The following is a 27,852-nucleotide window of genomic DNA, read 5'->3' on the forward strand; positions in this document are numbered from 1 at the left end:
TTCGGCCATTTTGGTAGTTTGATAGCAGAGATACGATTATCTAGCGGCGCACAGAAACTTTTTATTCACACGTTATTAACAAAATGTCAACAACGGAAGACTTGTCCATCAAGCCTTACATGTTCGAGCCAGAGCCGGACCTGGAGCGAGATGAAAATGAAGACGACGAACCTGCAGAACAACGTCTTCATATGGATGTCTCGCAATGGTAACATCTCCATCCATGCCCGCAACTACAATACTGCATGTTTTACAACGACTATTTCACACTCACAAAACAAAATATAAGTTACATTATAAACAATTAAAGAAAAGCATGTTATTATTGCACGTAAACACGTTATTTACAGCTTACCGAAGTGCTCTGTTCGGCATCTCCAAAGATAGAAGGAATTGACCCCTCAATCAGACTAAGTCTATCAGCAAATCCCTCTTTATACTGGCAGAGGTTGCTGAAGTAGTTATCCTTGAAGTGCTTCGCGCGCACATAAATGACTATACCCACAGATGTGGGTACATTTCCATGAAAAATAAAACTCAACCAGGCACTTCGAAGAGGTTCTGATACTGGGAGACAGTGTAATGAAGCGTGTGGGTCACTACATCCAACAACCGAACATTTTGACTTACCCTCTCGTAACTTCTGCATCCTTGAGCTTGGACCACAAAATCGCAGCGAGAAATAAAAATGACGGATTGTTCGAAGTGTTGGGCCGGGAGTCGATGTCCTTATTTGGCAGTTCCGCTGCAAATACTGTGACGTAATTGTTCAAAAAAACGTCATCGAGAATAGAAAAATCGAAACAGGTTGCAAAATATGACCAAAACAGAATATAAAGATATCAACGAAGCACGTGAAGAGACTAATTTCAACTTTTCTGTACTTATAAACACTCCAAATATACAACAAAATGCATTTACGGGCTAAAAAAGTAAATTTAGCATGATATGTCCCCTTTAAGACAATATAGACACACGTCCTCTTCCTGGTAGATTCGTAACATCTTTAGTTGATTGGAATTCTTTAGCTATTTTCTTACAGCCACCTTTCTGTGATGCTCAACAATCTTTTGATGCACATCAGAACTATATTCTTTGGTTTTACTCATTGTGATGGATGATTAAGGGAATTTGGCCTTTGTGTTTCCTCATATTTAAACTCCTGTGAAACAAGGTGTCATAGCTAGACAATTTCATATCCCTAGTCCCCCTGGTGTGCTAAAAAAGATAAATATTAATAATGAAATACTTCAGAGATATTTTTTCGGAAGAAATACTAGGGGTGCCAATAATTGTGGCCAAAGTGTTTTGGAGAAAAAACATTTATTCATAATGTAACCCCCACCCCTAGTTGTAAAACTCCCCTAGTTGAAGCCGATGCTACCAATTTTTTACATTTTAAAATTCTAAAAAATATAGTTTATATTTTCTTTGTTTGGGAAAAGAAATCCTGAACAATAGTATATGCATCCTGATCTTGTGAGTTGTAGTGTCTGATGTCATTCACGTTTGTACCAGTAGTCTTGTAACTGGGATAGCAGCTCATATTCTCACTGAGAGTGAGTGTGTGTAAGGGATGCTGATTTTATTTAGCCTCATTTAGGTTCACCAGAAACCTCTGCAGGAGTGGAGAAGTAATGAGCCCTAAATGCTGGCTCTTCCTGATTTTATTTCATGTTATTTCATTTGATTTTATGCTATTTATTTCTCCCTCTCACCGGGGCGCTATAGTGTGGCGAGTGCTTGCGGCTACGCTAAATTGCCAAATTACCATTCTGAAACAGCACAAACAGGGTATTAGCAATCAGGAGCTATTGCCACACTGCCACCGCTCAAGCAATTGAAAGGTGCAGAGCGCTGACTTCTGCTTGTGATTTGCACCGCATGTGGCATGATGTTGGTAAAGGACCTCGCTTTAAATATTTAAAGGGCCCGAAGGAGAAAAAGATGCTGCATCGAAATAGATGTATAGTCATAAATCATAGAATTAAAGAGAAAGAGAGATTACATCACCCAGTAGCCATCGATATTAATAAATACTATAACAGTATATAAATATTGCTCAACTAACACTGTAGGCAGGGGCGGATTGGCCATCGGGAATACCGGGAACAATCCCGAACGGCCGGTCCATTTCAGGCCGAAGACCGGCCGGTGGTCTAAGAGTTGTTGTTTTTTTTTCTTTAATGATACGCGACCGGACTAACCGGCCGCTTACTGCCTGAAGCGGAATGCTGTGTGTGTGTGTGTGTGTGTGTGTGTGTGTGTGTGTGTGTGTGTGTGTGTGTGTGTGTGTGTGTGTGTGTGTGTGTGTGTGTGTGTGTGTGTGTGTGTGTGTGTGTGTGTGTGTGTGTGTGTGTGTGTGTGTGTGTGTGATTCAGACCGGGCCAAACCAATACTTTCAATCTGAGGAGGGATGCGAGCGGCCCCTCTTAACTTGGACTGATCCTCGTTTTTCCTGACATCCGATTGGCTCTAACTAGGCGCCGATTAAAGGAGTTTACTTTTACTCATGTTTGGCGGGTTTGTGTGAATGCAATGCAACAGAGATGGACGGTAAAAATGGCGAAAAGGAGAGATTACTGTCTATGGAAAGAAGAGAAAGAAATGGGTGGGGCCGAAAAAATAAGAATTAAAAAGAAAAGATATTTGGCACAAGAGGCAGCTAAATGCACCAAATTAACAGACCTTTTCCGTAGTGGAAAGAGTGCTGTGGCAGCAGGAGGTGCAGATGAGGAAGGACCCAGCAGCATGGACAGGACAGGTGCATGATTAGGGATATATTAGTGATTTATTATACACTGAAATTGTTTATATTTGCATTTAAATATAGGCATTTATTAAATGGCTTGGTAGAATTCCAATGTAGCATGCGGTGTTATTTCTTGATAACAGACCGCTGTTAAGTATAACACACCGTTGCCATGAAAAACAGCGCGTTGCCATGGATGCAGTTCAGAGACGGAACAGATTATTTTCTTTAGCGGAAGCAATACAATTGTTTTTAAATCAATACACTGCTTTTTAAATCAATATTTTGTGTGAAATTATTGATTTATTTGGTAGGTAGACATGTAATAAGCGGGATAATGTATAGTGAGGCGGTTGCTATAGCGAATACAAACGCTATAACAACCGCCTCGCTATACATTATCCCTTACATATATTATATATTTATAGATATATTATATATTATAAACAGCAGTTTGTCGTCACACACAGACAACATCCTTCTATAAGCAAGGAATCTATGTATGTCTGTATATGTATATTAGCTGTTAAGGTCAGTGTTGGAGAGGGACAGGTTGATGATGACCCCTGCAGTCATATTGATGAGAAGTGGGAGGAAGGAAAGCAGCAAGAGAAAGAAGAGCTGGAGGATGAGGAGAATGGAACCAGCACAAAAACAAGGACAGGTACAGGGGCAGAGTGCAGGGCTGGGTACTAGGCAATCATATTATGCATAGGTAGAAAATGTATTATTCTTAGTCTTATTTATTACTGATGTTCTTCTCATGTTCTTCTCAGCTGTACAATCAGTAAGCAGAGGCAGGGAGAGTTGAAAGTGAGGACACACACACAAATCTCTATTTTATGGGACTGCATTGTAGTATTTGAGTATCTGAGTGGGTATTTGGTAGTATTTGTAACTATTTTATCACTCCAAATGACTGTACACATGACATGCTGGTAGTTAGCAGTATACTGTGACTTAAGTGTTCGAGATTAGGTTTTGCTGACCTGGTTGTGTTCAGTGCAGTGGTGACTTGCTTATACTACCTGAAGTGGCAGGTATCATCCTAAAATTTCTTGAAGGTCTTCAGTGTAATCTGATTCTCTTTATACCATAAAAACACTATTAGTATTAAAATAACTGCAAAAAAATCCTTCTGCTCGTGCACCAAGGGCACTCGCGTAAAAGGCCTCTCCATCTTAAAGTCCCGGGCTGAATTTCAGTCCCAGTACGTCCCTGACTGTAGGACATTATGTATTAGCTTAGCAACATGCTAACGTCAAACTCTATTGGAAAGTATATGTAGAAAAACAATTCCAGAAAAAATCATGGTCAAAAATCAAATCAAATTAAAAATAATCATGGGAACATAACTGTAACTGTAAGTTTGGGGCGGGGCTATATATTTAGCCAACCAATAGCAGATGGAGAGTGTGTTTTTAGAAACCTATTTTTAACATTTTTAATTTTAGTTAATAACAACACTCATAATTGAAAAAGCATACAAAATATATAGGACACAAATATGAATCCCCACTTAGTTTTTAGCAGTGCATTCTGGGATTGAACTAAACATGTTATACTGCTACAGTATATCATAATCAAAGAAAATATCTCAACCAGGGGTGCATGCTCCAGAAGGGGAACAAAAAATCAAAAATAGTAAGTGGATCCTGTTGTAGAACAGCCTTTATTGTAAGACAGGGCTACATCTTAAACACTAACGCGTATCAACCTAAACAGACACTAACGTTATGGTTTAAGATGTAGCCCTGTCTTACAATAAAGGCTTTTTACCTGTCTACCTATGTGAGTGCCTGGACATGGATTTTCTTGTTGAGGATCCACCTACCATTTGTTATACTGCTATATGATCTGGCCAAAATTATGTAGCTTGGAAAGCAGTTGTCACATCTCAAATGTCCCTATATGATGCCTTAAAATGATTTAGGTATGCAGCTCATTTGATTTTACACAAATAAATCAACATTTTTCACTTCCATTTTCTCAGTCTGATCCCCTGAAATCTCAAAGTCACTTCAAAAACTGATCTCACATCAGGAAAAAATGGCTGCAAAATGGTAGTACAGACATCTTTAAATGATCAGTTGGCCAAGAAAGATTCTTCCTCTGCAGGAATGTTCTGGAACGTCATCTAAGGAATGAGTTCCGTTCTGTAGTCCACCAAAGGTGTGTGATTTTTTTTATCGTGGCTTAAATCAAGTCCATTTGTTTTTCCTCCTGTTGTTCAATCATCGTAATGGTATTATAGACAGCAGAATTTACTGCTTGGATTCAGCGAGTAGTCCTTCCTACTAAAAAAAAAGTTTAAGGCTCACAACTGAGTGGATAAATCACCCCCACGCAGACTAGCCCAACCGGAACATCCTTTATTGTTTTTTTTTTTTGTGTGTGTGTGTATGTGTGTGGATAGTGTTGTGTGTTTGGTGTAGTGTGTATCGTGCACGGCAGATATTTGTTCAACCACAAGTTGTCGAGCATTGTGTAGAAGATCTCGGCCCTCTTGATCTGAGCTTTTCCCAGCATCAATAATGCAGGTGTGTTGAATTATTAACTGATGGCCAGAATTCTCAAAATGGCATACTGGGATTTTTGTCATCTTTTTGGCTGAAGGAGACTGGTGGCCCATTTTCCTCTCTTTCCACTCCTTCCTATTTTCCCTCTTACACAACCCAACCAGACTTGGGTAATGCATCCCTGGAGGATGCTGCTTAGTCGCTGTCAGTCAAAACTTTGCCACAATTTCTGTCCTGAAAAGACTCATATTCAACCAACGATGGGTTTAAAGTTGAAGGCATTTAGCAAATCTCAACAGTGAGGCCACTTCATTTTCTAGCCACTTCTTTTAGTTGTAATGACAATTTGGGTTGTATATTTCAAACTTAAGACCAGAAACTAACCAAATCTTCATTTTGTTCATGAATGTGTACAAGCAACCCAATCTCATGAGAAAACTATTTTACGATGCGGTGATTTTGTGTGAATTTGTATGATTAGATTTTTAGAAAAAGATTAGCATGAAGGTCCATCCCTAAACATAATTGTCAATGGGCCGTAAGGTAGGTTGTATGAAATGGTACAGTATGATCATACAAATTCATATGAATTATATGAATTAGCCACCAATCGCTAAAGTGTAAAATAATTATGAATTGCCATGAGATTGTGTTGATACAAAGCCTTTAAATAGTAGTTCAGGTCACATTGCATTGGATGTGATCACTTTATTGACACCAGGTCAGACTTTAAGATAAATTTGATTCTTGTGACCAGAGGTTGAGGTGAAATATTATTTTTCTGACTATTTGTCTTTTTTTTCTAGTTTTAGTAAGCAAGTAGAACCAATTGATGTATTTATGCCTTCAGAGCACTAACAAATGATTCACAGTTCACTGTGAGGTGAATTTCACCATAGCACTTCTGGATTCTGCTCAGTGGGCGAAGCTGAAAGATTTGTGAAGTTTTCTTTCTTTCTGATTTATTTCCTCTTAGACTTTTAACACACAAATGGGTTCAAGTCTCATCATCTGCCTGTCTTTGAACTATGCAAATCGAATTTCAAAGAGTGCTTACTTCCCTCCTGATTGCAACAATTATCAGAAAGACCCATAACCCCACGTCTGTCAAACACATAGAAACACATATTGAATGTATAGAAATGCACCACGCTGCCAGCTTTGTCATTGTGCTCGTGTTTTAGGTGGAAAGTGTTATTTTAACATTTTAGGAGCCATTTTCCAGCTTCAGTCTATAGAATTGTGTCGTGTTGTATACAATAATTGTGCATTATAAGCACTCAGCCTTAATGGTATATAAATGGATAGGTTTGTTTGAGTGGATGCTTTTGGTACACAAACATGTCAGAAGATGGGCTGAATTAGGCTGGTTTGTTTGTTCAGTCATTCAGCGGGCACGGACAGCTTGTTGTGTCTGGCTAATTGGGAGTCTGTTGCAGAGAGCTCTTTGGTCTGATCAATAGCCATTCACCAAGCAATAACATAACAGAGGATTCTGGCTCCACTCGTCTGAGACAGACCCACACAGATTTGGCGAAACAATCCAAAACCGTTCTTGTGCTCAGATAGCGCTGTCAATCTTAGTTTTACAAAAGCAAGTTTTCCACCAATACAGTACACTTTGTGTTCCATGAAAAAAAATGCACACTATATGTGTTACATGCACACTATCATTTTGTATGTGCACGTGCCTGTCGTGAGAAAAATTACATATGTTAGATAAATGATTATCTGTATTTGCCTTTAAATTGATGTCTTAGCCTGTCCTACCTCAGACATCCTGACATTCTAGACTGTATCTAACAATTATAATCCTACAGCAGTGTCATCATTTTGACATAATCTGTTGAATTTAATAGAAAATTTGAATTACTAACTAATTGCAATTACAAAAATACTGCTATTTAGCTTAGCTACAGTGCTTGCAATTACAAAATAACATTATTTTTAGCTTTGTATGCAATGCTATTTATTTTGTATTGCATGATTCCCTCCTTTTCAATAAATGCTATATTGTAATACATATACCAAAGCAGAAGATTAGTATATGTGTTGTAGAAATTGTTTTATTATGATTCATTTTTTTTTGTTTTATTTGAAAGATTGACAAAAGACTGCATTTTATGTATTTATTAAGAATTATATGAATGCTATATATAATATACACAAGAAGTATCATTTTCTACATGTCGAGTATGCTAGGAGAGAGTGTCACAACAGGAAGGAAGTTGTAAATTTGCTCTTATGCAATAGCAGTTATCAAAGAGATTTCTGTGGTATATTAGGTGAGCTGTGTTTGCTTGGTATAAAAGCATTGGCCTGTCTGTGCAGCTGAATGTAGTCGGCAGTGTATCGTAAACCTCGGTAGTCTGTAGAGCATAGTGTTTGCAAATGACAAGCATCCAGTTCAAGTGGCTCATTGTTGTGAATCAGACAGATACGAATGAGATTTTTCACAAGAGGAGGATTAGTATGCTAGTTTGACACATTTTACACCCTCTTGAAACTGGCCTGTTCTAATTGAATGTTTTCTCCTCCTGTCTCTTTCTCTCCCTCTGAACCTGTCTGTCCTTCCCTGTCTTTGTTTCTTCCTTCCTTCCCTCCATCCTCTCTATCCTTCCCCTCCCCATCACGCTCTGCTATACCAGTGGCGGCAACGAAAAACAAAGTGAGAGGTGAGTTGGATCCTCCATCTTCCCTGCTGTTTGATAAATGGGGAGACACCATTCTCAATAAGCTGAGCTGAGATAGCTGCCTTATCACTGCTATGAGCCAGGCCGGCAGTACCACCATCCTGTTCCTTTACACGCGGCCATTAGTTTTGCTATTTTCTACCCCTCTCTACCCTAGCCCTTCTCAAACTATTCCTTCTCTCCCTTTGCTTTACTTCCCTTGCCATTCTTTCTTCCTTGTCATCTTTTGCCAACTAACACAAAAGTTTCTGAACTTCAGTGCTCCATAGAACTTAGTCGCATGTAGTGACTTGTAGCATGGCTAACTTTTGTGTGAAATGACTCTAAAACATAATATGATCATTTCACTGTTTGTATCACTTGGTTTGTCTGTGTTTGTTCCACACAGACTGTCAGTCTGTGTTTTTCAGTGACTCTCTCTCTCTGCAGGTTGCATCGTTACACCAGTAGGTGGCTATAAACGACTGTCTTTATGAGAGTGTCACTGAATAATTCATTCATACAAGCGAGTCAATGAATCATTCATTCAACCTATTTGTTTAAAAGTGAACAAAAGGGAACCATTCAGTTCCTTCATTCATATACAGTATGAGTGAGTCATTGAATCGCTCATTTATCCGTTTGTTATTCAGAGATGCGGTTCTGTTGAGACTTTGTTCGGCGGAGCAATAATGGCGATATTGGCAAGATTGTGTCTAAAATGGAAGTTACTCAATATTAAATTGTTATTCATATTTAACTTTTATAGATCAAGCATAGCATTAGTACTGACAGGTCAAGTCTCTCAGCTGATCCACATCTATCTATAGGAATATGATGCCTATCACAGCATCTCTATAAGCTCATTCAGTATTATCAGCAGCTTTATCGCGTTCCTCAGGAGCTGATTACCCTCCTCCATCCCCAGCTCCACCCCACGTCCAGTCAGGGCTTGGCCTTCCAATATTCCTCTTCAAATCAAACTAATTTTTTTCTTGAATTATATTGTAGATTAAATTATTGAACATTAATGACATCTGCAATCAATGGGTTGGTTGCTAATACAATGCTAAATCATAAATCAGATGTACCTATGTAAACAGTACATTGTGTTTAATTTGTCGTTTAATGAGATCTACTATGTGTTGGTGCCTAGAAGTTTTTGTATGTATTTTAATGGTCCAGTGGCAGAACTTTTTCCAAGCGTGTCAGAGATTCTGGGTTCTAATCCGCACTCGTATATTATTTTTTTTCCTCATTAAAACCAATTATGTTTATCACTGGCTGTATATCAAGCGGGGACACGTTTGTGTGCATTTTACTTTGTGATTTCACGGGAACAAATAAAGAGTCTCCGCAACGGATTAAAGCGCGCGTCCGTGAGTATCTGCACCACTGATCGCAGTCAATGAGCACTTTGATTACTTGATTTCAAAAATAACACATTTCAGCGTGCTAGATCGCCTCTTATTTAAGAAACGAACAAAATGAATGCTCTGCTAGTTAATTTCATTAACTGGAGATGTTTTATTTATTTGTATTAGTTACATCCGTGCCGCGAGATGTTTCAAAAGTGGTCGGGACAATATCGACCCTGGCAAAAAGTGGTGGGGACATGTCCCACCCGACTCACCTGCAAATTATGCCTATGTCTGCAATACATTTATGTTTGTTCTGGGATTCTCGCTGCTCTCCCCGCTATTATCCATGCTAGGCTGCATGGATGGGCAGGGAGTTCTTGGCCAGAACAGAGCCATACCGCCAATCCAAACTATATGCTAATTGTCGATCGTATTTGATGATAGTGGTCCTGACAGAAAAGCATTCTCAAGAGCCCATTCATATGTTGGTACACCGCTGACACAGAAGGAAAGGTGGGTCACATTCACCGGTTGTTGCGCGAAACTCCGTGGGAATTTGCATGAAATTCGAAATATCCAACATTGTGCTTGTAAAAAGTTTTCTGGCATTCATTAGATGAATAACCTGGATAACGTTCTTGAAAATAATTTTTTTGTAATAACTTTTTAGTTATTTACACTGTAAAAAGTTGCTACAAAAGTACAACCAACTTGTCTACATTTCAACTTAAGTTATATTAAACTGACTTAAAAGAAATAAGTTGAATCTTGTATAACTTAATTATTAACTCAATAATTTGAAAATTGCTTACCTTATTTTGATGAGGTATAGTAATGTAAAACATATGTTGTCAGGACTTATTGATCATATCTTTTTTTTACAGTGTACTGTAGGTAATATTTTTTGGTAGTCCCTCAAATAATTAATTTTTACCGCTTTCAGCAGATACAATATTCCCTTCCTAGACTGCGGGTCCTGCGAGAGTGCAGACCTAGCCTATTCTAATATATTTATTAATTTAAAAAAATTAAGCATAATCAATCATTGTGAATATTATATTAACTACATTTCATAGATCTAGCTGATGCCGAAAAGTTTAAGCTCCATCGCCTGTGCTTTTGTCAAAATACAAGGCATTTTATCTTAGATGTTTACTCTATGCTGAGCATTAAACTGACCCTGTGGTTTACGGCTGTATTTTTTTCCGCTTTATTGTGACAGTGTGTCCTTCAGATGTGGCTGTATAATATCACGGTTGCTGTTTGTAACGTAGTTAGACATTAAATTTAAAAGATACTTTCACTTAAGTGGTTCAGAGAGAGGCAGTGAAATATTTATAAGGGGAAGTTCACAGAGGTTATGTATGACTTGGTAAGCTATAGAGAAGTGAGATTTCCTTGATTTCCCACAAACAAATACTTACACGCACAATCAATCAGATAAAACATATTTTAATGTTTAAAATACATTAAACTCTACTATAGCCAGCTGATTACCATTTGTCCTGTATTCATTGTTGGAAAAGCAGCATTTGACAGTTTAAAAGCTGTGGGAACAATAAAAATGTTACAGCAATGTATTTCTATGTAATACTACACCACTAGGCCTACTTGTAAAAAGTAGCTTGTTATGAGAAATCTGGACTGTTTTGAGAACAGCTTTGCTGTGTTTAGTTACTTGCTCTCCCAACATTGCGCAAAAATGAAAATCTTGCCTGTGCAATAGATCTGAATGTGACATTTGTTAGCTCTCCCAAAGGTCTGCCTCATTTTTTTTTTTTTTTTTTTTTTGAGGAAGAAAAACTATCACTGCAAATATTTGGAGTCAGGTAGATGAAATGAGGCCTATGTGTACAGAATGAGTGAGACGCTATCAGCTACTGACTCCTCTAAACCACCTGCTCTCCTCATGAATAATGCACAAGACTATGTACTATTCACACACTCACCTCAGATGGCAATTTTACCTGCATGCCATCTGCCTGCAGTGGGACCCTTCCCTGCTCCGTGCACATCCTCGTCTTGGTATGTGTGTGTGTGTGCTCGGCGAGTAACAGAGTTGTTTTTGTCGACGACAATTTCATAGGCATTGCTCCTGTTCCCTTTTGTCACAGTAAATTACAGTATTAAAAAGAGAGAAAAACAACTTGCTACAATTAAAAAACTGTGATTGGGGTGTTTGTTTACAATGGCAAGAGCAGCTGCACACTGGTCTAATTGTGCAAATGAAAGTGGAACCGCTGAGGCTAGTTCATTTGTTGTTTGCTAATTGATTAGATTTCCCTAAATCAGAAATTGCAGTGCGTCTTCAAAACTTTTCATCCGCTTTGTCTCTTTTCTGTTTAATTGCTTTGATTCACATGATGTGCACAGCCAGCTCATTAGACACTTTGCAATTAGTGCTATGACTGGTTAAAGGTAATGTGTGTAATTTAATAAGTTAAATACTTTTTCTGTTCCCAGCTTAATATGCAGAAACAACTATAACAAAGCTATTTGTATATGGTTTACTCAAAAAATGTGCATACTGTGTCTCTGTGGTAAACCATCCCAATACGGCAACATTTTCTCAAATGGTGTGAGTTTGGGGCAGGACTATCTGTTTGGTTGACCCATGGCAGATGGAAGAAGTATTCGGGGAAACTAGTGCCAGTTTTTTGACGCCCATGGCAAAGAAATAACATAATTCGCCTTTTAAGTCAACATGGAAAAAAAATGACTTTCTTAGTGCGTGTTCTTGGCCTTATTGTGAGAATATTATTCTAAATATCTACTGAATTTTGAAATATGTTTTTGGCTGTAGGATCAGAATGTCCAAAAATAAATTTACACTCAAAAGTTTGGAGTCAGTATTTTGTTTTTTACTTTTATTTTTTAATTAATCAATATCTCATTAATTTGGTAAAAGTGACAAAGACATTCATAATTGCACAAAAGATTTATTAAAAAAAAGAAGAAAAGTACAAAACAGCACAATGTTTTTACATCGAAAATAATGATAACACTTGGATCATGTGACACTTAAGACTGGAGTAATGGCTGCTGAAAATTCAGGTTTGCATCACAGGAATAAACTACTATTTTAAAATATATTCAAAAAGTAAATTTACCTTAAATTGTAATAATAATTCACAGTATTACTTTCTTGCTGTATTTTTGACCAAATAAATGCAGCCTTGGTGAGCATGAGAGACTTTCAAAAACATAAAAAAATCTTACCTGACTCCAAGTCAGAACAGTAGTGTATATTTAAAGTTTGTTTCCTTGTCAAATCTCATCAAAGCATGTTCTCAGTGATGCCTATAATCTTAATGGTCTTTTATGCTGACCCTGTAATTTCTTTCTGTCCGTTGTGCTTGTTGCTTGTCACATACAATTTGACCTCAGGCAGACTGTGTAAATGGCAGTGCTCCTGGTTGTTGATTTGGTTCTTCATTTGAATGGCCATAATAGGATACTGTAGGTCACACTACAGGACTGTGACCTACATTATACCCAGAAACTCTAAGAAAATCTAAAATTAATGTTTCGTAGGTGAGCATTACACACTAAGCAGTCTAAGACTGCCCTTCATTGAAAGAAATCCTTCACAATTACAAATGTCTTAGACAGTGTCATTTGCAGATTTACCTAACAGAAGTACTGGTGGATAATCATGACAGGGACAGGCACAACACTACCCAAAATGACAAAATAAACAGACATGAGGGCATTTTTTAAGAGCAGTAATCCGTTTTAACGCAGTCAGGGTGTATTGAAATCAGCTAGGCCGCACTATTAATTTGTAATCTGTGTCTTTCATCCTCTTCTGCTCAGTACCAGAGTGTCCCACAGCTCTAATTAACTCCTCAAACATTATTCTCAGCCCTAGGGAAAGACTCTGAGTGCTGAATGAAAAGAATATCAAAGATTAGCACCTCCATTTTCACCCGTGCCCCTACTGATGCCCACTGGGAGGAAGCAGTGAGACCCCACCCACAGCGATGAGAACTCAATGTATTAATCTTACCTTAACTCGCTGAGTGTAGCTGTAACCACAGAAGTCTCCTAAAGGTGCTTTCATGCATTTTTCAAATGCCAATGAATGATGTTAGCTAACTGCGTTATTTGTACATGTACATTTCTGAAATACATAACTTAGACACATTCACCTCTGATAACAGATTACCCTAAAGTGTAATGTAGGCACATGCATTTCCTGTAAAGCTGCTTTGAAACAATATGTTTTGTGAAAAGCACTATACACATAAATGTTAATTGAATTGAGTTCTTGCTGTTTTGTCACCATAAAACACTGTCAGCGCATTTTAAAATGCAGAGGTTGAATTTTGGGTACATCGGTCTGGGATTGCATTGTCAGCACCTGGCAAGGCTTGCCAAATTGGCACCTGTTTATGCACTTCATGTTTGGCAAACAGCAACCTGGGAACATACACTTGGCATCATACTCGAATGGATGTGCTTTTTTGGGCTTGCTCTGTCTGGTAGACCTCAGACCTGAATTAGTCTGTTTGGTTTGTCCTCAAATCCTGGCTAATGATGAGATTGAATGTGTCTAGTTGAGATGGTAGATTAAACCAAACTTTCAGGCATCTGTCTTGACAGAGCTGGTGCACAGATATGCCAGGATTTTTAACGCTCTATTTGTGTCTTATCACACTGGAGGATATGTGCCAGGGCAAAACGCCCTAATTAGTTCTATCTCCATCAGCAACTGTCCATATTGGAGTGATCCCACCTACATGTGATGCAATCACAATAGTGAAATTTCACTGGCAAAAAAAAGGTATATCATAGTGTAGCTACATACATAGAAGTCAGCTCTCTGTTGATCATTTTGAAAATTTGCATACATTTATTTTCACTCTTTTGCAAAACTCCCAGTTGTGTGGATTTCTATTTAAATTATTTCACTTAAAAATTATTTAAATTATATATTATTAAATAATTGAAATTTCGCTAAGTAACATTAAATGTGTCTGCACTTTTACTTTATAGAACAATTAGTCAAATCTGATTGGTTAAGCAGTAGTCCAAGAGTGTTTATAGACTACAACAGTTGGGTTCCGGAAATAAAAAATAAGGGACTGGAGTAATTGTTGTATAAAATTAAAAATGCAATCACATTTACTTGGCTTAATTTCGCATTTAAATAATTTCAATAGGAATCCACAGAACCGCGAGTTTTGCAAAAGAGCAAAAATATTTTTCATGCGAATTTTGCTTAATAACTCAACATGTAAAGACAGACCTGTTGTGAAACATGAGGTTGTTAATTGATTCTTTTGTTGAAGCCATCCTGTCCGTTCACTTTATTTCAACACATTTTTCAAATAATCATGTTTAACAGCAGGATTTGTGGTGAAAAGCTACATTTCCCATAATGCTGTACAGAAAGAATTGTGGAGAGCAAATTACTGAGTGGGAGGGCGAGTTGCCTGATTTGGTTAAATATGTTTAAATGTGCAAAAAGTGTTGTGATGGCTGATTTGTGCTGAAAAATGTGGGGCATCTGTCTTCTGTTAGCGTGGTCAGGTCTAAAGGTCAAGGGCATGACTACCTCCAGGCTGGCCTCGGCGTCTCAGCGAGCAAGAGCAAACTTGCTAAAGGTCATGTTGTTACAGTTCTCCGCTGAAAGGTTACAGAGATACGTGGCCTCGAGGAGCCAAGACGGATAACTCATGCAACTGATTCAAGTTTTGCGTCATCTCAAATGTTGTGAGAGCCTCCAAACATTAGCAGAGTGAGGGTGGGAAAAACAAAAAAGCAAAAAACAGCTGCTAAATGTCAGTTGTGTGTCTTACATTATGTTTTAGAATATGACTGAAGGAAGTGAGGTGTTGTCTATTGTTTTAATAGATTTCGACCTTGTACTTGAAAAGTTCGTAAGTGAAGGCGTAAGTGAAAAATGACAGGGCTTTCATTTTAGAACTATTCCTTTAAGATTTCACACAATTAATATGTTGGAAATATGTCATATGTCAGTTCCTTTACGTCACACAAGACTTTTCTCTCTTTGTTTTCTACCTCCCAGTGGGAGAGTTATTGAGGACGTTTAGGAGAGACTGGAGCTAATTTTATATTTTGCTCGTTGAGCTTAGAGAGAGGGAGGGATGTACACACAGGAAGGAGAAACTGAGGAGAAGAGGAGACGGGAGACATACATACAGAGAGAGAGAGAGCTCAACTTTCATTAGACAGACCAGACCCCAGGAGAGACCCGTCTCCATCAGACGCCACTGACCACAGAGGAAGGCGGAAGAACTCACCTCATCGCTCTATTAAGTCCACAATGAGCTTGCTGGTTTTGATCAAATCATCGAAACACACACAAAGTGTCTCAATAGCAGTATCACCGAACAAAAAGAACAAGAAGATAGTTGTAAAAACTACCCTCTTTTGGATAACCTTTTAGCCTACAGAGTAAAGAAGCTTGGACCAATTTATTAAATGATATGATTTAGTCTCATTTAAAAAATAAAAAAAGGCACAAGTAGTCAACGTCAATTGCTGTTTGTAAGCCATTTTACTTCTGCAATGTGATGTATTTAAATGAAGCTTACTATTTACAGTAAGAGTAGGAATGCACATTAAAAGTAAATTGATTCATGTACAGTACTTTTCAAATCTAATAGTTTTAAATTCTTTGAACTAAATTAAATTTGTGTTCCAAAAAAATGCCTAACAAATAAGTTTAGAGGTCAAAAATAAAGGCTAAAATGATCCGATTTCACAAATCTACTTCATAATAAGTGAATTAATGAATTTACACTTCACAGCTCATTGTTTAATGTGTGTAATTCAGTAAGTCGAGTAGAGGGAATGAAGAAGTAAACATGTACTTTACATATATATTTGCTTATTTTTTTGTTTTTTTTGTTGTTTTTTGTTTTTGTTTGACCTTTCAGATACTTCCTGTATGAATTGATAAGCTGCAATGCCCATTTTATTCTAGAAACACTGCTTTACTTCTTTACTCTTTATGAATTTTACTTCAAGTTTTGTGTTGCGAGTTACCTCAGGGTTGAACTTTTTAACACATCTAACTTCAGCTGAGCATATTTTGGTGGATTGACTCCATTTGGAAACTTTTTTTCCAGTGTATGTAAAGTATTAAGTTCAGTTAAAGTATTATGTTTTCAGCTTTAGTCTTGATGACTGTGGCATTGTGGGTAGTTTTAGGGGTCTCTCAGCAGTTGTTTGTTATTCATAAGCGTTCTCAGCAGGAAATATGCAAAATAAGAGACATTTCTGAATAGCTGGAAGCACATCTCTAAAATACTCTTTGCATTAATGGTAGACCTGTCCAAAATGTAACATATTTCCAGTGAAGAATGAGTAGGACGGAAACAGCATGAATTGTCCATGAAAGACTTTGGTGAGCCTGTGTTAGGCCTTAAACTACTGCACAGTTTATTATTAGAATTTATTATAATATATAAGCCTGTGTAATTAATAATAATTATTTATTTATGTAATTTTATATATATATTTATATATAAACATGTCTAGACTTCCCGTTGGCTAGTAGCAGCTACACTGGAGATGTTGATGCCATACATTCTTATTTTATAATAATAATTACCAGGCTCCTAGTTAGCACTATTTTCCTGAATGGTGACACCTCTGTGATCATCTTTTGCATTCACACAGTTTTGGGCCCTTTTGGGATGTCCTAAATTGACACATTTCATTAATCTTAATTGTTTGTTATCAACCACATATGTGTAAAAATAGAACCAGGTTTGCACCTACAGTTTTGGAGCATTTTCCCATGACTGATTTCCCATGGATCTTGACCCTTTCTCCCGATTATAGAGAGAAGAGTGATGAGGGATGGGGATGAGAAAATGAGGCAGGAGAAGATGGCAGAGATCAAGAAAGCAGAGAGAGAGAGAACTAGAGACAGGGGCTGGCAGGCCATGCTTCATGCAAAATACAGATGAATAATGTATCCTGCCTACCTTGAGTAATACAGATCCATTTCTCTGACTCTTTCTTCCTCCTCCTCTTATGCTTTGGATTGTTGGATACCTTATCGGGTAGTAAATTATCTACTCTACTGTCTCATATGCAGAGGTGGGTATAACGAAGTACATTTACTTGAGTATTTTTTTGACAAAATTGTACTTTTAAGAGTAGATTTAAATGTGGGTACTTTTACTTTAACTCGAGTACATTTCTAATGAAAAAACTACTTTTACTTCGTTACGTTGGGCGACGTTCCTCTCGTTAGCCTACTTTATTTTAATGCAATACATGTTGTTAAATGCGTAGAATATTTCAAGCTGGCTGTATCTTTTTTCTGGGGCAAGAGCGATGCTCAGTTCACAAATGAATCACTCTTTTGAGTCGATTCTGTTCAAAGACTTCATCAAACAAGTTGGCAGATCTGTCTAAATTGGTTCGCAAATCAGTTTGAATGATTTGTTCAGTTTCCGTCACGCACTGAATCGTCTGAAGCGGTTTCACACTCGGATTCGTAACAGTAAGATTTAATAACACCAAGCGTTGGATGAAGTAGCCGTGTACCTACATTCAAGTGAAAGCAAATCTGCAAGTGCATGATATTGTTTGCCAGCGATGAAGATCTTCATTAGTTGAACATCTTCGTATGCTGTCTGTCTGTGAATGAATGATTCCACAGGACGATACATTTGATTTCATTTCATTCAGGTAATACATTTTACAACCAAATAGATTATTACACCACGATAGCACTACTACAAAGTATGACATTACTAGTTTTTAGTACATATACCCTTAATTTATACATTAAATAAGCAACCAATGTTCACAGTTTATGAAATGAACACCCGCATCCCGCGGTAATGTGTGTGTATTGCGCAGCGTACAAAATCATCTTAAAAACGAATGTCTTTGCCTACCTTAGACAGTTAACCAATTTAAACATGCTTGGAGAATTATACATTTGGTTACATTTTGAAGAACAGACGGAAGAAGATCTATCGATGTTCATTTGATCGTTGTTTGTGTTCAGATGTTCAGTAGCGGTCATGAGCGCGAGCACAAGAGTTTGAACTCTTTCTTCTCTGTGTCAATGGTTTCCTGACTTTAAATGCCTTTGAATGCAAAACTCTGCATATTCACGTTATTTCGACATTGTATAATAATACAAATGTAGTTGTATAAGTTACTATTATACAAACCAAAGGACAGGCAATGATTTTCGGGCTATAGCTGTAGATAGCAGAAATAATGCTTGTCTCTTGTGTTTTTGTTGCAAAGATAATTATCTAAATAATCTAAATAATATCATGTTATATATATAGGATATGATCCGAAGTAACTAACTAGCTACTTGAGTAGCCTACTTTTTTCATTTGATAATTTTTTACTCTTACTCAAGTAACTATTAAGATTATTTCTTTTACTTTTACTTTGAGTAAATATTTCTGTAAGTACTTTTACTTGAGTACAGTTTTTGGATACTCTACCCACCTCTGCTCATATGTCCCCTGAGCCAAGACGAACCATGTTTTGGTTAGTTAGCATGCTACAACTATACCATCTGGACCAAGAAAGGCCTTTTGTAGGCTACTAACGGCCATTCCAAACTTTGGCTAATATTTCTTTATATTATAATAGATATGCACCAGTGCCTGATTCTTTTTCTTTAAAGCAAATATGGCAGATTTCAAAATTGTGTTCAAAATAGTGGTTGGTTATATACAGTATAGCCACGGACGAAATATATGGGCCAATATTTGGCTTTTTTTTTTTTTTTAGCATAAGCTTTTCTGTTTGGGCGGATTTTAATTTCGACAGTGCTGAGAACACCAGGTCCTGAGTGCAGATTTTTATATATATATATATATATATATATATGATTTATGTATTACTATTTACAATAAATATGAATTTAATTGCATAAACTGTTATGCATGTGCTATTTACCGCACTTTTGAGACCAATTCTCAGACGGCAAAAGCTGTTTGTCAGATTTAGTCTGCATCTGTTGGCGTTGGTCGCGCTTGTTTGTTGGGTCAATCTGGTCAGTGTTGGTCGGTGCAGTGTGAATTGGCCTTTAAAATAAAGAATCTTTATTGATGTCGATGGTTCCATGGAGATCCTTTCACATCCATTGAACATTTCCTATGCACAATAGGCTGTTTATAATGGAGAAATATTTTTCTTATTATTAAAATATTCTTCACACTAAGAAAAAAATAGTTCTTTTAAGAACTGTTCACAAAAAAGTTCTTTGGGGGAACCAAAAATGGTGTCTCTATTGCATTTCTACAAACAAACAAAAAACCTTTATTGACCTTTAAAAACCTTTATTTTTAAGAGTATAATTTCGTTTTATATTAGCCACTTTGCTCTCTTGATGACATCAGCCATGAAAAATCCATTAAGGTCAACCACTAGATCAAATATCGCGATTCTGTTTTACAAGACTCTCAAAATCCCATTTGAGTTCTTTTGAATTCAAGGGAGTCTGTTAATTTACAGAATCCAGATTTTGCTCTGAAACAGAACTGAATACACAACTGAACCGTGTTTAGCTCCTGTGCGAACGTGAACGTAAAATTTTATTATACATTAACCTCAAGTTTGATGCGAATAAATCGTTTTTGAGTTGCATCATCAGCATTACAGTGTTAAGCTACAGCGTGATATTAATAATGACTGTGGAATATGCAAGTGTTTCTGTCTCACTAAAACAAGTGAGGAAATTAAATAAATCCCAAATCAACAGCTCTTCAGCGTGTGTGTGTGCGCGTGTAATGTGACTGCCAGAGGCACGGAAAAGAAATAAGCACCACAGCTGGCTGATGTGCTATTCTGTCAGGGAGCCTGTGGAGAGGCCCTTAGCAGATCTCTCTCTCTGTCTCTCTCACTCACTCTTTCTTGTCCTCCTGGTTCTCTATAAAAGATATATCATATCTGGACAGGCCCTCAAATCAGGCTATTTGTGACACTGCGATTAGCAGCAAACAGAAAAGGATGCTAAATTTGCAGAGTTGAATCGAACAAGATACCCGTCGATCTCTATTTCTGTCATCAACCACCGATCTGTGCTGCACCGTGTCCTAATCATGCGCTAAATCACATCTATTACATTTTAATCCATGACTTCTCTGGGTGTTTTGTTGCTATTTTCATCATTTCCCTTTTAGATAGAACTTAAAAATGACTTCACTCTTGAAACTTTACTGGTTAGGACATGCATTTTTCTTCCATCACGCCATCGTCCTTCTCCTTTACCTATTACATTCTGGCATGTTTCATCTCTCCTGAAGTCTCGTTGTCTGGCAGCGGTGGTGCTGGAGATGTTGACCTCTGGTCTGTGAGAGTCATCACTTCTTCACTTTGAATAAATACAGATTATTCATCTATCATGTCCTCTCCAGGGTTGTCTATATATGTGTGTGTGTGTACAGTTTTTCATTAGCTCCCCTATGAGTCCCCTCCCTGCACAAGGTGATCTGTTATTGCCTGTCTAACCCTGGGGTGCCGTGATGGATGTCAGTTTGTGAATTATTTCTCACTGAGCTAAACCTTTATTCAGTTTTTTGCTAAGATCGTAGTGAGCAAGGACTCACGAGTGACTCTTATCTGTTGTCTTTAGGTATTTTGGTGTTATTACACTTCTTCAAGTGACATTCTTAGAGTGCGTTCACATTTTGGTGAAATTTTGCAGGGGGGAAAGGTCCATTGTCTGTTGTCAGTAGTGCAGTGATGTATCTTTCAAACTTTCAAACCATGCAGCTTGGTCAACAAAGAGAATCAGTGTGACCAAATTGAACCCCGTTTCGAAATATTAGAGAACAACATTTTTTGTATTCTTACTGAAATTCTTACTGTGAAAATTTGCGCCTTCAGTCTATTTCCTACATAATTTTATATTTTCTTCTCTGTTGCAACAAAAGCTAGACAAAATATCAGAAATATCCCATCACCACCACTCAAAAATGTGTATATGAAATAATTTATATATATATATATATATATATATATATATACATATATACTATTTCATATACATATTTTTGAGTGGTGGTGGTGATGGGATATTTCTGATATTTTGTGTGATATATATATATATATATATTATAATAAAAATATTATAATTTTTTTATTTTATCTTTTCAACAAACCCTTCTGGATCGAAGAATATCTGGAATTTAAAAAACAATGGGCTTCCACAACACCTTAACATGGTGGTGCCGACTGTCTAAAACAAAACTATATTCTCAATTCTGAAGAGTCCTCATCTCCTATAACACATCCAGAAAAAAATTCCTATCACAAAAGTTGCTTATTGTCTTCTGATTGCCTTTAAAAATAGACCTAAATGTTCTTTCACGGATCTTGTGTTTCTGAAGGCAAGAGTTTAGCAGTTGCTTGCTCTCATCGTCTGTTTCAGACTGGTTCAGATTATGTTAAATTAGTGTTGAATGATGCAAGTAACTTTCTTCGCCTTCTGTACTTTTCACCAGTGTTTAGATGTAAATAGCTCTCTTCCACTGCCTTTTTGGAGCAGCTCTTCCACAAACCAAACCACATAATCTGGGCTTCAGGAAAACACATCTTAGCCAGAGGATGTACTGCAAATAATCATTATCTGTCACTTTGACTGACTGGGTTGTATTTTTTTCCGCCATTCTCTATTTTTAACCGTCTTGGTTAAAAACTTGGTTGTTTTTTTATGTGGCATTAATATTACAAGAACTTCTGTGACAAGAGCTGTTTTCTCTTCCCAAGCGCTGCGGTTTTGCGTGTGTTGGCTTTTTCTTTATTCTTATTCTTGTATTTATAGCTTCATCTTGAGTGCTTCTGCTAAAGGTTGAATGCTCCATATGTTGCTGTGGTTGTGACTGTCTCTCACCTAGTTTCATCTGTGTCTTCCAGGAGCCCAAGGCCAGTTCCCTCTCGTCCAGAACATGACTGTGACAGAAGGAGGGATAGCCAACTTGACCTGCCGTGTGGAACACAATGACAACACCTCCCTCCAGTGGTCAAACCCTGCACAACAGACACTCTTCTTTGGGGACAAGAAAGGTGAGTGAGTGATTGCCACTAAACTCACAGGGATTCGTATCTTTGTCTTGGGTGTTATCAGCTGGACGAGGGACCTCAGCTGAATGAGATTTTTAATGGAGGAACTTTAAGGGATTGCGCTCTTTTACTACTGCTAAGATTGCGATGAGAGATTGCTGGCATTGCTAAAATCTTGTATAAACTATGTGAATTCTGTTTCAAAACCTAGTCAGCTCTGTTTTAAGCATTGTAAGCCACCATGGGGGGCACAAAGTGTGCTCTAAACTTCCTTTTGAAACCGCCTTTATATCAGGAATGCCCCTATGATGCCTTAAAATTGTATGCTAAGTCGTAAGATACCTTGTTTCGGCCTAATTATTTTAAGTTTATTAAATCTAAGATGGCGGACGAGTTCAGAGAAAAGCTAACTCCAAGATGGCTGATGAACTGAGGGGGGAAAAATAAGCCCAAAATGGTGAGCAGGCTCAGTGAAATAAATCCAACATGATGGATAAGCTGAGTTAAAAACTATATAAATAACTTCTAAAAAATAAATGAATAACTTCAAGATGTCAGACAATTTTAGTGAAAAGCTAACTCCAAGAAGACAGAAGAACTGAGGAGGGGAAAATAAATCGAGAATGGTGGACAAGCTCAGTGCAAATGAAATCCAACATGGTGGATAAGTTCAGAAACAAAAAATGAATAAATAAATAAATGAATCAAAGATGACGGAAAGGCTCTGTGAAAAAAATTAATCCAAAATGGCGGACGAGCTTAGTGGAAACTTAAATACAACATGGTAAATATGTAAGTTCAGTAACAATAATAAGTAAAACCAAAATTGCAACAAAGCTTATTAAAGTACTCTCTCTCTTCTTTTGAAATCAGTTTTGAATTGAATCCCAAAGCTCTATTTGTAAGCTGTACAGATCTAGAGTGTTCCAAATCGCGGTCAAAGATTTACAACTGTATCTCATTGTCTGAGTTAAAGGGTGGATACATCATCTGGATTTTCTTCCACACCGGGCTGGTTGTTGTAAAATGGCTTTGTGTTCACCTGTTGTATGACTGGTTGGCTATACATTCCTGTAGAAAATCAATATTAGGCCCAGCTTTATAAGACACATTTTTACCTGTATATACCCTTAATCAAGAGCAGACACAAAATCAACAACTAGACAATCTCCCAGACTCCCACACATACAGTCATGAGAGCAAATGAACGCACATACGTGGGAAAGTGGGACAGCAGCTTGATTAATGTTGTGGAATACTAACAGATTACATTTGATAAATGAGGTATGGGAGGTGAGCCATTTAAGGGACTCTCCACTGCAGCGTTAAAGATATCTACTGTTCCCAGATCAGATCAATACGGAGCAGGAGCGTTATCACAGGCTCGGCAAATGCCCCATTCATTATGTCAGCAGAGCTTTTCGTGTGGAAGTAATCATGGGACGTATTCGATACACCCGGCGGATTGGATTTTATAATGATATTGTGGCGCTCCATATCTGAGAATTCCCCTGGTTGTTTGTACGGAGATAATAAATGTCCTTTGATTTATAAAAGATCCATGTGTCAAAGATAGCTTAGTGTTTCCTGGCCCACACAGACTCTGATGTGTATGGCGTGATCAGAGAATACATGGAAGTAGAATAACAATTAGCTTTGAATGTCTGATTTATGAGTTCAGGTGGTGACTTTGTGTTCAGAACTGAACAACTGAACAACTGACTTCCATCTCTACATAGAGCAGACAGAAACATGAAATCCCAGTGAGGGATTTAGAATTTTCTCCCCAATTTAGAAAAAAAATTGTGGCTTGTTAGTTCTTGTCTTGAACAATTTTACATTAAGAAGATCACCCAGATATGAAAATTCTGTCATCATTTAATCGGCCCCATGTCGTTCCAAAACTGCATGTCTTTTCTATTGTGGAAGACACACTTATTACAGTTTGAAGTATTCGGAAGTTGTCACCGATAAGTAGTTTGTACATCCACAATGAAAGTGGAAATTGAAGCAAAGTGAAGCACGGCACTGTGTTCTTTTATATGTATTATAAGTATTAGTATTGTCTTTTAATTTATAGAATTATAATCTAATGTAATTGTAATTGTAAAGTAAAAATGTTATTTTTCTTAAATAGATTTAAAAAGAAAATTGGTTAGTAATAATAATGCATTTTTAATATTTATTTTTTAATGCCTTTTGAATCTGAATTTATTTAGAATTTTCCCCAAATCATGCAGCCCTAATCACAGCCAATCAGAACATATTTGGTGTTGAATATGCTGCAATGTGAAGCATGAATTTAGCCAATGAGATTTCCAAGGGGGCGGGGCATGTTAATTCCTTAGTTCTTAAAGGAATGTTCTGGATTTGGGGTTTCAAAAACTCTGGCATAATGATGATTACCACAGATAATTATATTATTGCCTCTCTTGTGTTTTTTTTCTTTAAGCAGACATTTGAAGCTAGTTTTTTTGTTAAAACATTTACATTAATTATTATTGTTTATTGTTTTCTGATGTGGATGAACTGGTTATGCATTACCAATGTAATTCCTATATTGCATATTATGCAAAATTGACCATAGTTTGTTCTTAATGTATTCATATTACTTTATAACTGTTCTTAAACTTTGTTCTTCATCAAACGCAGTACATACTCTGGATTGGGACAAATCTCTAATGTAACTCACATTAGATTAGATTCATTTAGATAATTGTCTGAGTTAATTGACATTAAGCCACACATGCTGTTGATTGAGCTTAGCATATAATGAACCTTTTCATTTAAGGAAAGTTAGGTTTCATGCTTGTGGTTGAAAATGATATGACAGGCTCTTTTGCACTTCCATATGTTTTCATTAGCTGTTGTAATTCCATACTGATTATTAACGCTTGAATATTTTGTGTCACAGATGATGACTGTAATTTAACTCCTCACCTTGGCCCAGCACTCATCCACACCTGCTTGTTTTTCTGCATCAGTCTATGGTTCATTTGTGCAGATATGATCTCATGCTGTGCCAGCACAGCGTTTCCTACAATTACATTCTCCTGAAACAAGCACTGTGGGAGGAACTTTGTGATTGGCCCAAGCAGCACCTGTGAGGATGTCCATGTGTGTGTTTTATCCGTGCTGGAGAGGCTGGTTGTTTAGATATGTCCCAGCAAACACAGAACGTTCCCCTAACGTTCCCGAATGGTCCCATGAGGTTATTTTTTTGGGAACCAAACAAGAACGTTATAGGAACGTTCCATGTAGGTTATTTTTAGGTTCCATTTTTATAACTTAAGGAAAACGTTCCGGGAACGTTCCTCTAATGTTAAGGGAAAGTTCTAGGAACGTTCTGGGAACCAAAAACTAACGTTCCCAGAACGTTCCCAGAACCTAAATTTGTTTGCTGGGGTTGTGTTGACTGCAAAAAAGGTGTGTAGACTCGATCGCGAGAATGTGCTTTTCATGAAGGAGCGAGGGCTTAATTATTAACACTATGAGCTTCAGATACGACTGAAAAAGTTTCACATTTGGGAAACTGTTTAATAAGAAACACATCCAGAGGAGAGGAGGCGATAACGGGAGGGTTGTGAAATCCGCCTGCTAGGGATTGCTTCTGATTTGATTTAGAGCTTGCTGCAATCTAGCTGAACCAGGAGGAAATGTCTCTAGTTTGTGCCAGGAGCTGGTTGAATAGTTTATCCTTGCAAGCTGTCAGTCTATCTGATCTCAGTCCTGACAGAAAACATCAATCACTCAAGTAGTCGCAAATTTAATTGTCTGTTAAGCCATATAGATCATTGTGTTTCAGATTTGGCTCTTCTTTGCAATAAAAATGATTCTCAGTTCTAGAAAATAAAGGCCTGTTCATACCAAGACGAATGAAGACCTTTTAAGTTCAGACCATCACAAACAGTCGTAAAACGACAATGCAAAGAAATTTTTGTACGGAGAGGTAGGGCTGCACAATTTGGGGGCGAATCTAATTGCATTTTTATGAATAAAAATTGTGATTGCAATTACAAAAAAAAATAGTAATAATCAGGTCGGCTGTGCACAATTTGGAAAAAATATTGGGATTATATATAAATATGGCTTAACAACTAAAATAAAAACTAAATAAGAAATGTGGTGGTGATGGCGCAGTGGATAAGACACATGCCTTTGGTGTGAGAGACCCGGGTCCGAATCCACTGTGAGACACCAATGTGTCCCTGAGCAAGATTCTTAACCCCTAGTTGCTCCAGAGGCGTGCGACCTCTGACATATATAGCAATTGTAAGTCGCTTTGGATAAAAGCGTCAGCTAAATGAATAAAATGTAAATATTACTTTTGTAATAGTTCACTGTAAAGTAAAACAATTGAGTATTTAAGAAAAATATAAAAATGCCAACCTAACAGACTCTTCAAAATCTCAACATAACAGAACATCAAAAATGAACATGCAGTTTCCCTCTTGTCTCATCTTACTCAAAAACATATCAAATAACACTTAATTTCAACCGTTACGCTCCCTATCCAGTCTCATGCGAAGCATTCTGGGAATTAGAAGTCCCTTGGTCAGTTTCAGTTAATGCCAATGAAAAAGATTCATGTAGTCCCAACATAAATGCATTAAGTAAACATCTATTTTACAAATTTAAGAGGATTACTTTGTTGTTGTTTTTTAATTGTGTTGGATTTTTTCATTTTAATTGAACAAGCCGGGGTGTGCGAATCCTGATTTTGAAGTGTAAAGTCAGGATGAGTTTGTTCCTCTACTCAAAAGAGCAGTTTGTTGATTGCTACTCTTTTATGTACCAAGTTTTGAGGTCTGTATGGTGATATAAGTGTTGTATGTGTGTTTTTTTTTTTTTACTCATGAGTGCTTCTACAATATGTTGTCACATTTTTTTTTATCTTAAGACAACAAGCACTTTATATCTCTCTATGCACATTCAGAAAACCTGACTGAAGCACATCATATTGGGCAATAAAAAGGGTGTTAACAAGAGCTTTTAAGACGTCGTTTAAGTCTAAATTTAAATAGGTAATTGTTACAATGATGGCAATTTGTAAGTCATAAATAAATAAATATAAGTCTTGTCCAAAAAGTCTGTCAGCTTGTAGCCCTTTTTAAAAGTTTGTCTGTTGGTCTCCCAGCAGTTTTGTCCCTCTCTCATGTCACTCAGTGCATGTGTGTGGGAAAAGTGCTCCATTGTGCTGCTCTTTACAGGTTTTGCATAGTTTTGCAGCCTCAAGGAAAGTGAAAATGAGGGAAGGGAGGAAGGGAGATTTCAGAAATTTTGTGCATGGCCAAAGGGGGTTTGTGGGAAATATTTACAGCTGCTTTCTTTTTTTTTTTATCGTCTGCCAGTAAAAGCCCATAGAGTCCATGCACAGGTGCAGATGTGCATTCTCAACGAATGGCACTGAGGCTAATCACTCTGGTGCCTTAATTACGCGTTTGTTCTGTACATGTGAGGTTATACACCGTCCCACAACTCTCTCGGACTCGAATGTGAGGCTGGAGGACAAGGTGCCCTTG

The 27,852-nt window shown here is 37.4% G+C and overlaps 1 protein-coding gene across 8 annotated transcripts in view; it reads left to right on the forward strand.

The window, feature by feature from the left end:
- cadm2a (cell adhesion molecule 2a) overlaps window positions 1-27,852 on the forward strand; it is a 496,729-nt gene that overhangs the window by 379,436 nt on the left and 89,441 nt on the right. For 4 of the 8 annotated variants that reach the window (XM_077242796.1, XM_077242792.1, XM_077242791.1 and 1 more), the window contains one exon: window positions 22,184-22,333. In XM_077242796.1, the coding sequence (XP_077098911.1) occupies window positions 22,184-22,333 (150 nt within the window). Of the gene's footprint in view, window positions 1-7,919; window positions 7,947-22,164; window positions 22,334-27,852 lie in introns of all 8 variants that reach the window. The other 4 variants (XM_077242793.1, XM_077242790.1, XM_077242794.1 and 1 more) reach the window with 2 other exon arrangements.

Source organism: Siphateles boraxobius, unplaced genomic scaffold, assembly GCF_051911475.1.
Source record: "Siphateles boraxobius isolate OS27281-9 unplaced genomic scaffold, OSU_SipBor_1 25, whole genome shotgun sequence".
Classification (NCBI taxonomy): domain Eukaryota; kingdom Metazoa; phylum Chordata; class Actinopteri; order Cypriniformes; family Leuciscidae; genus Siphateles; species Siphateles boraxobius.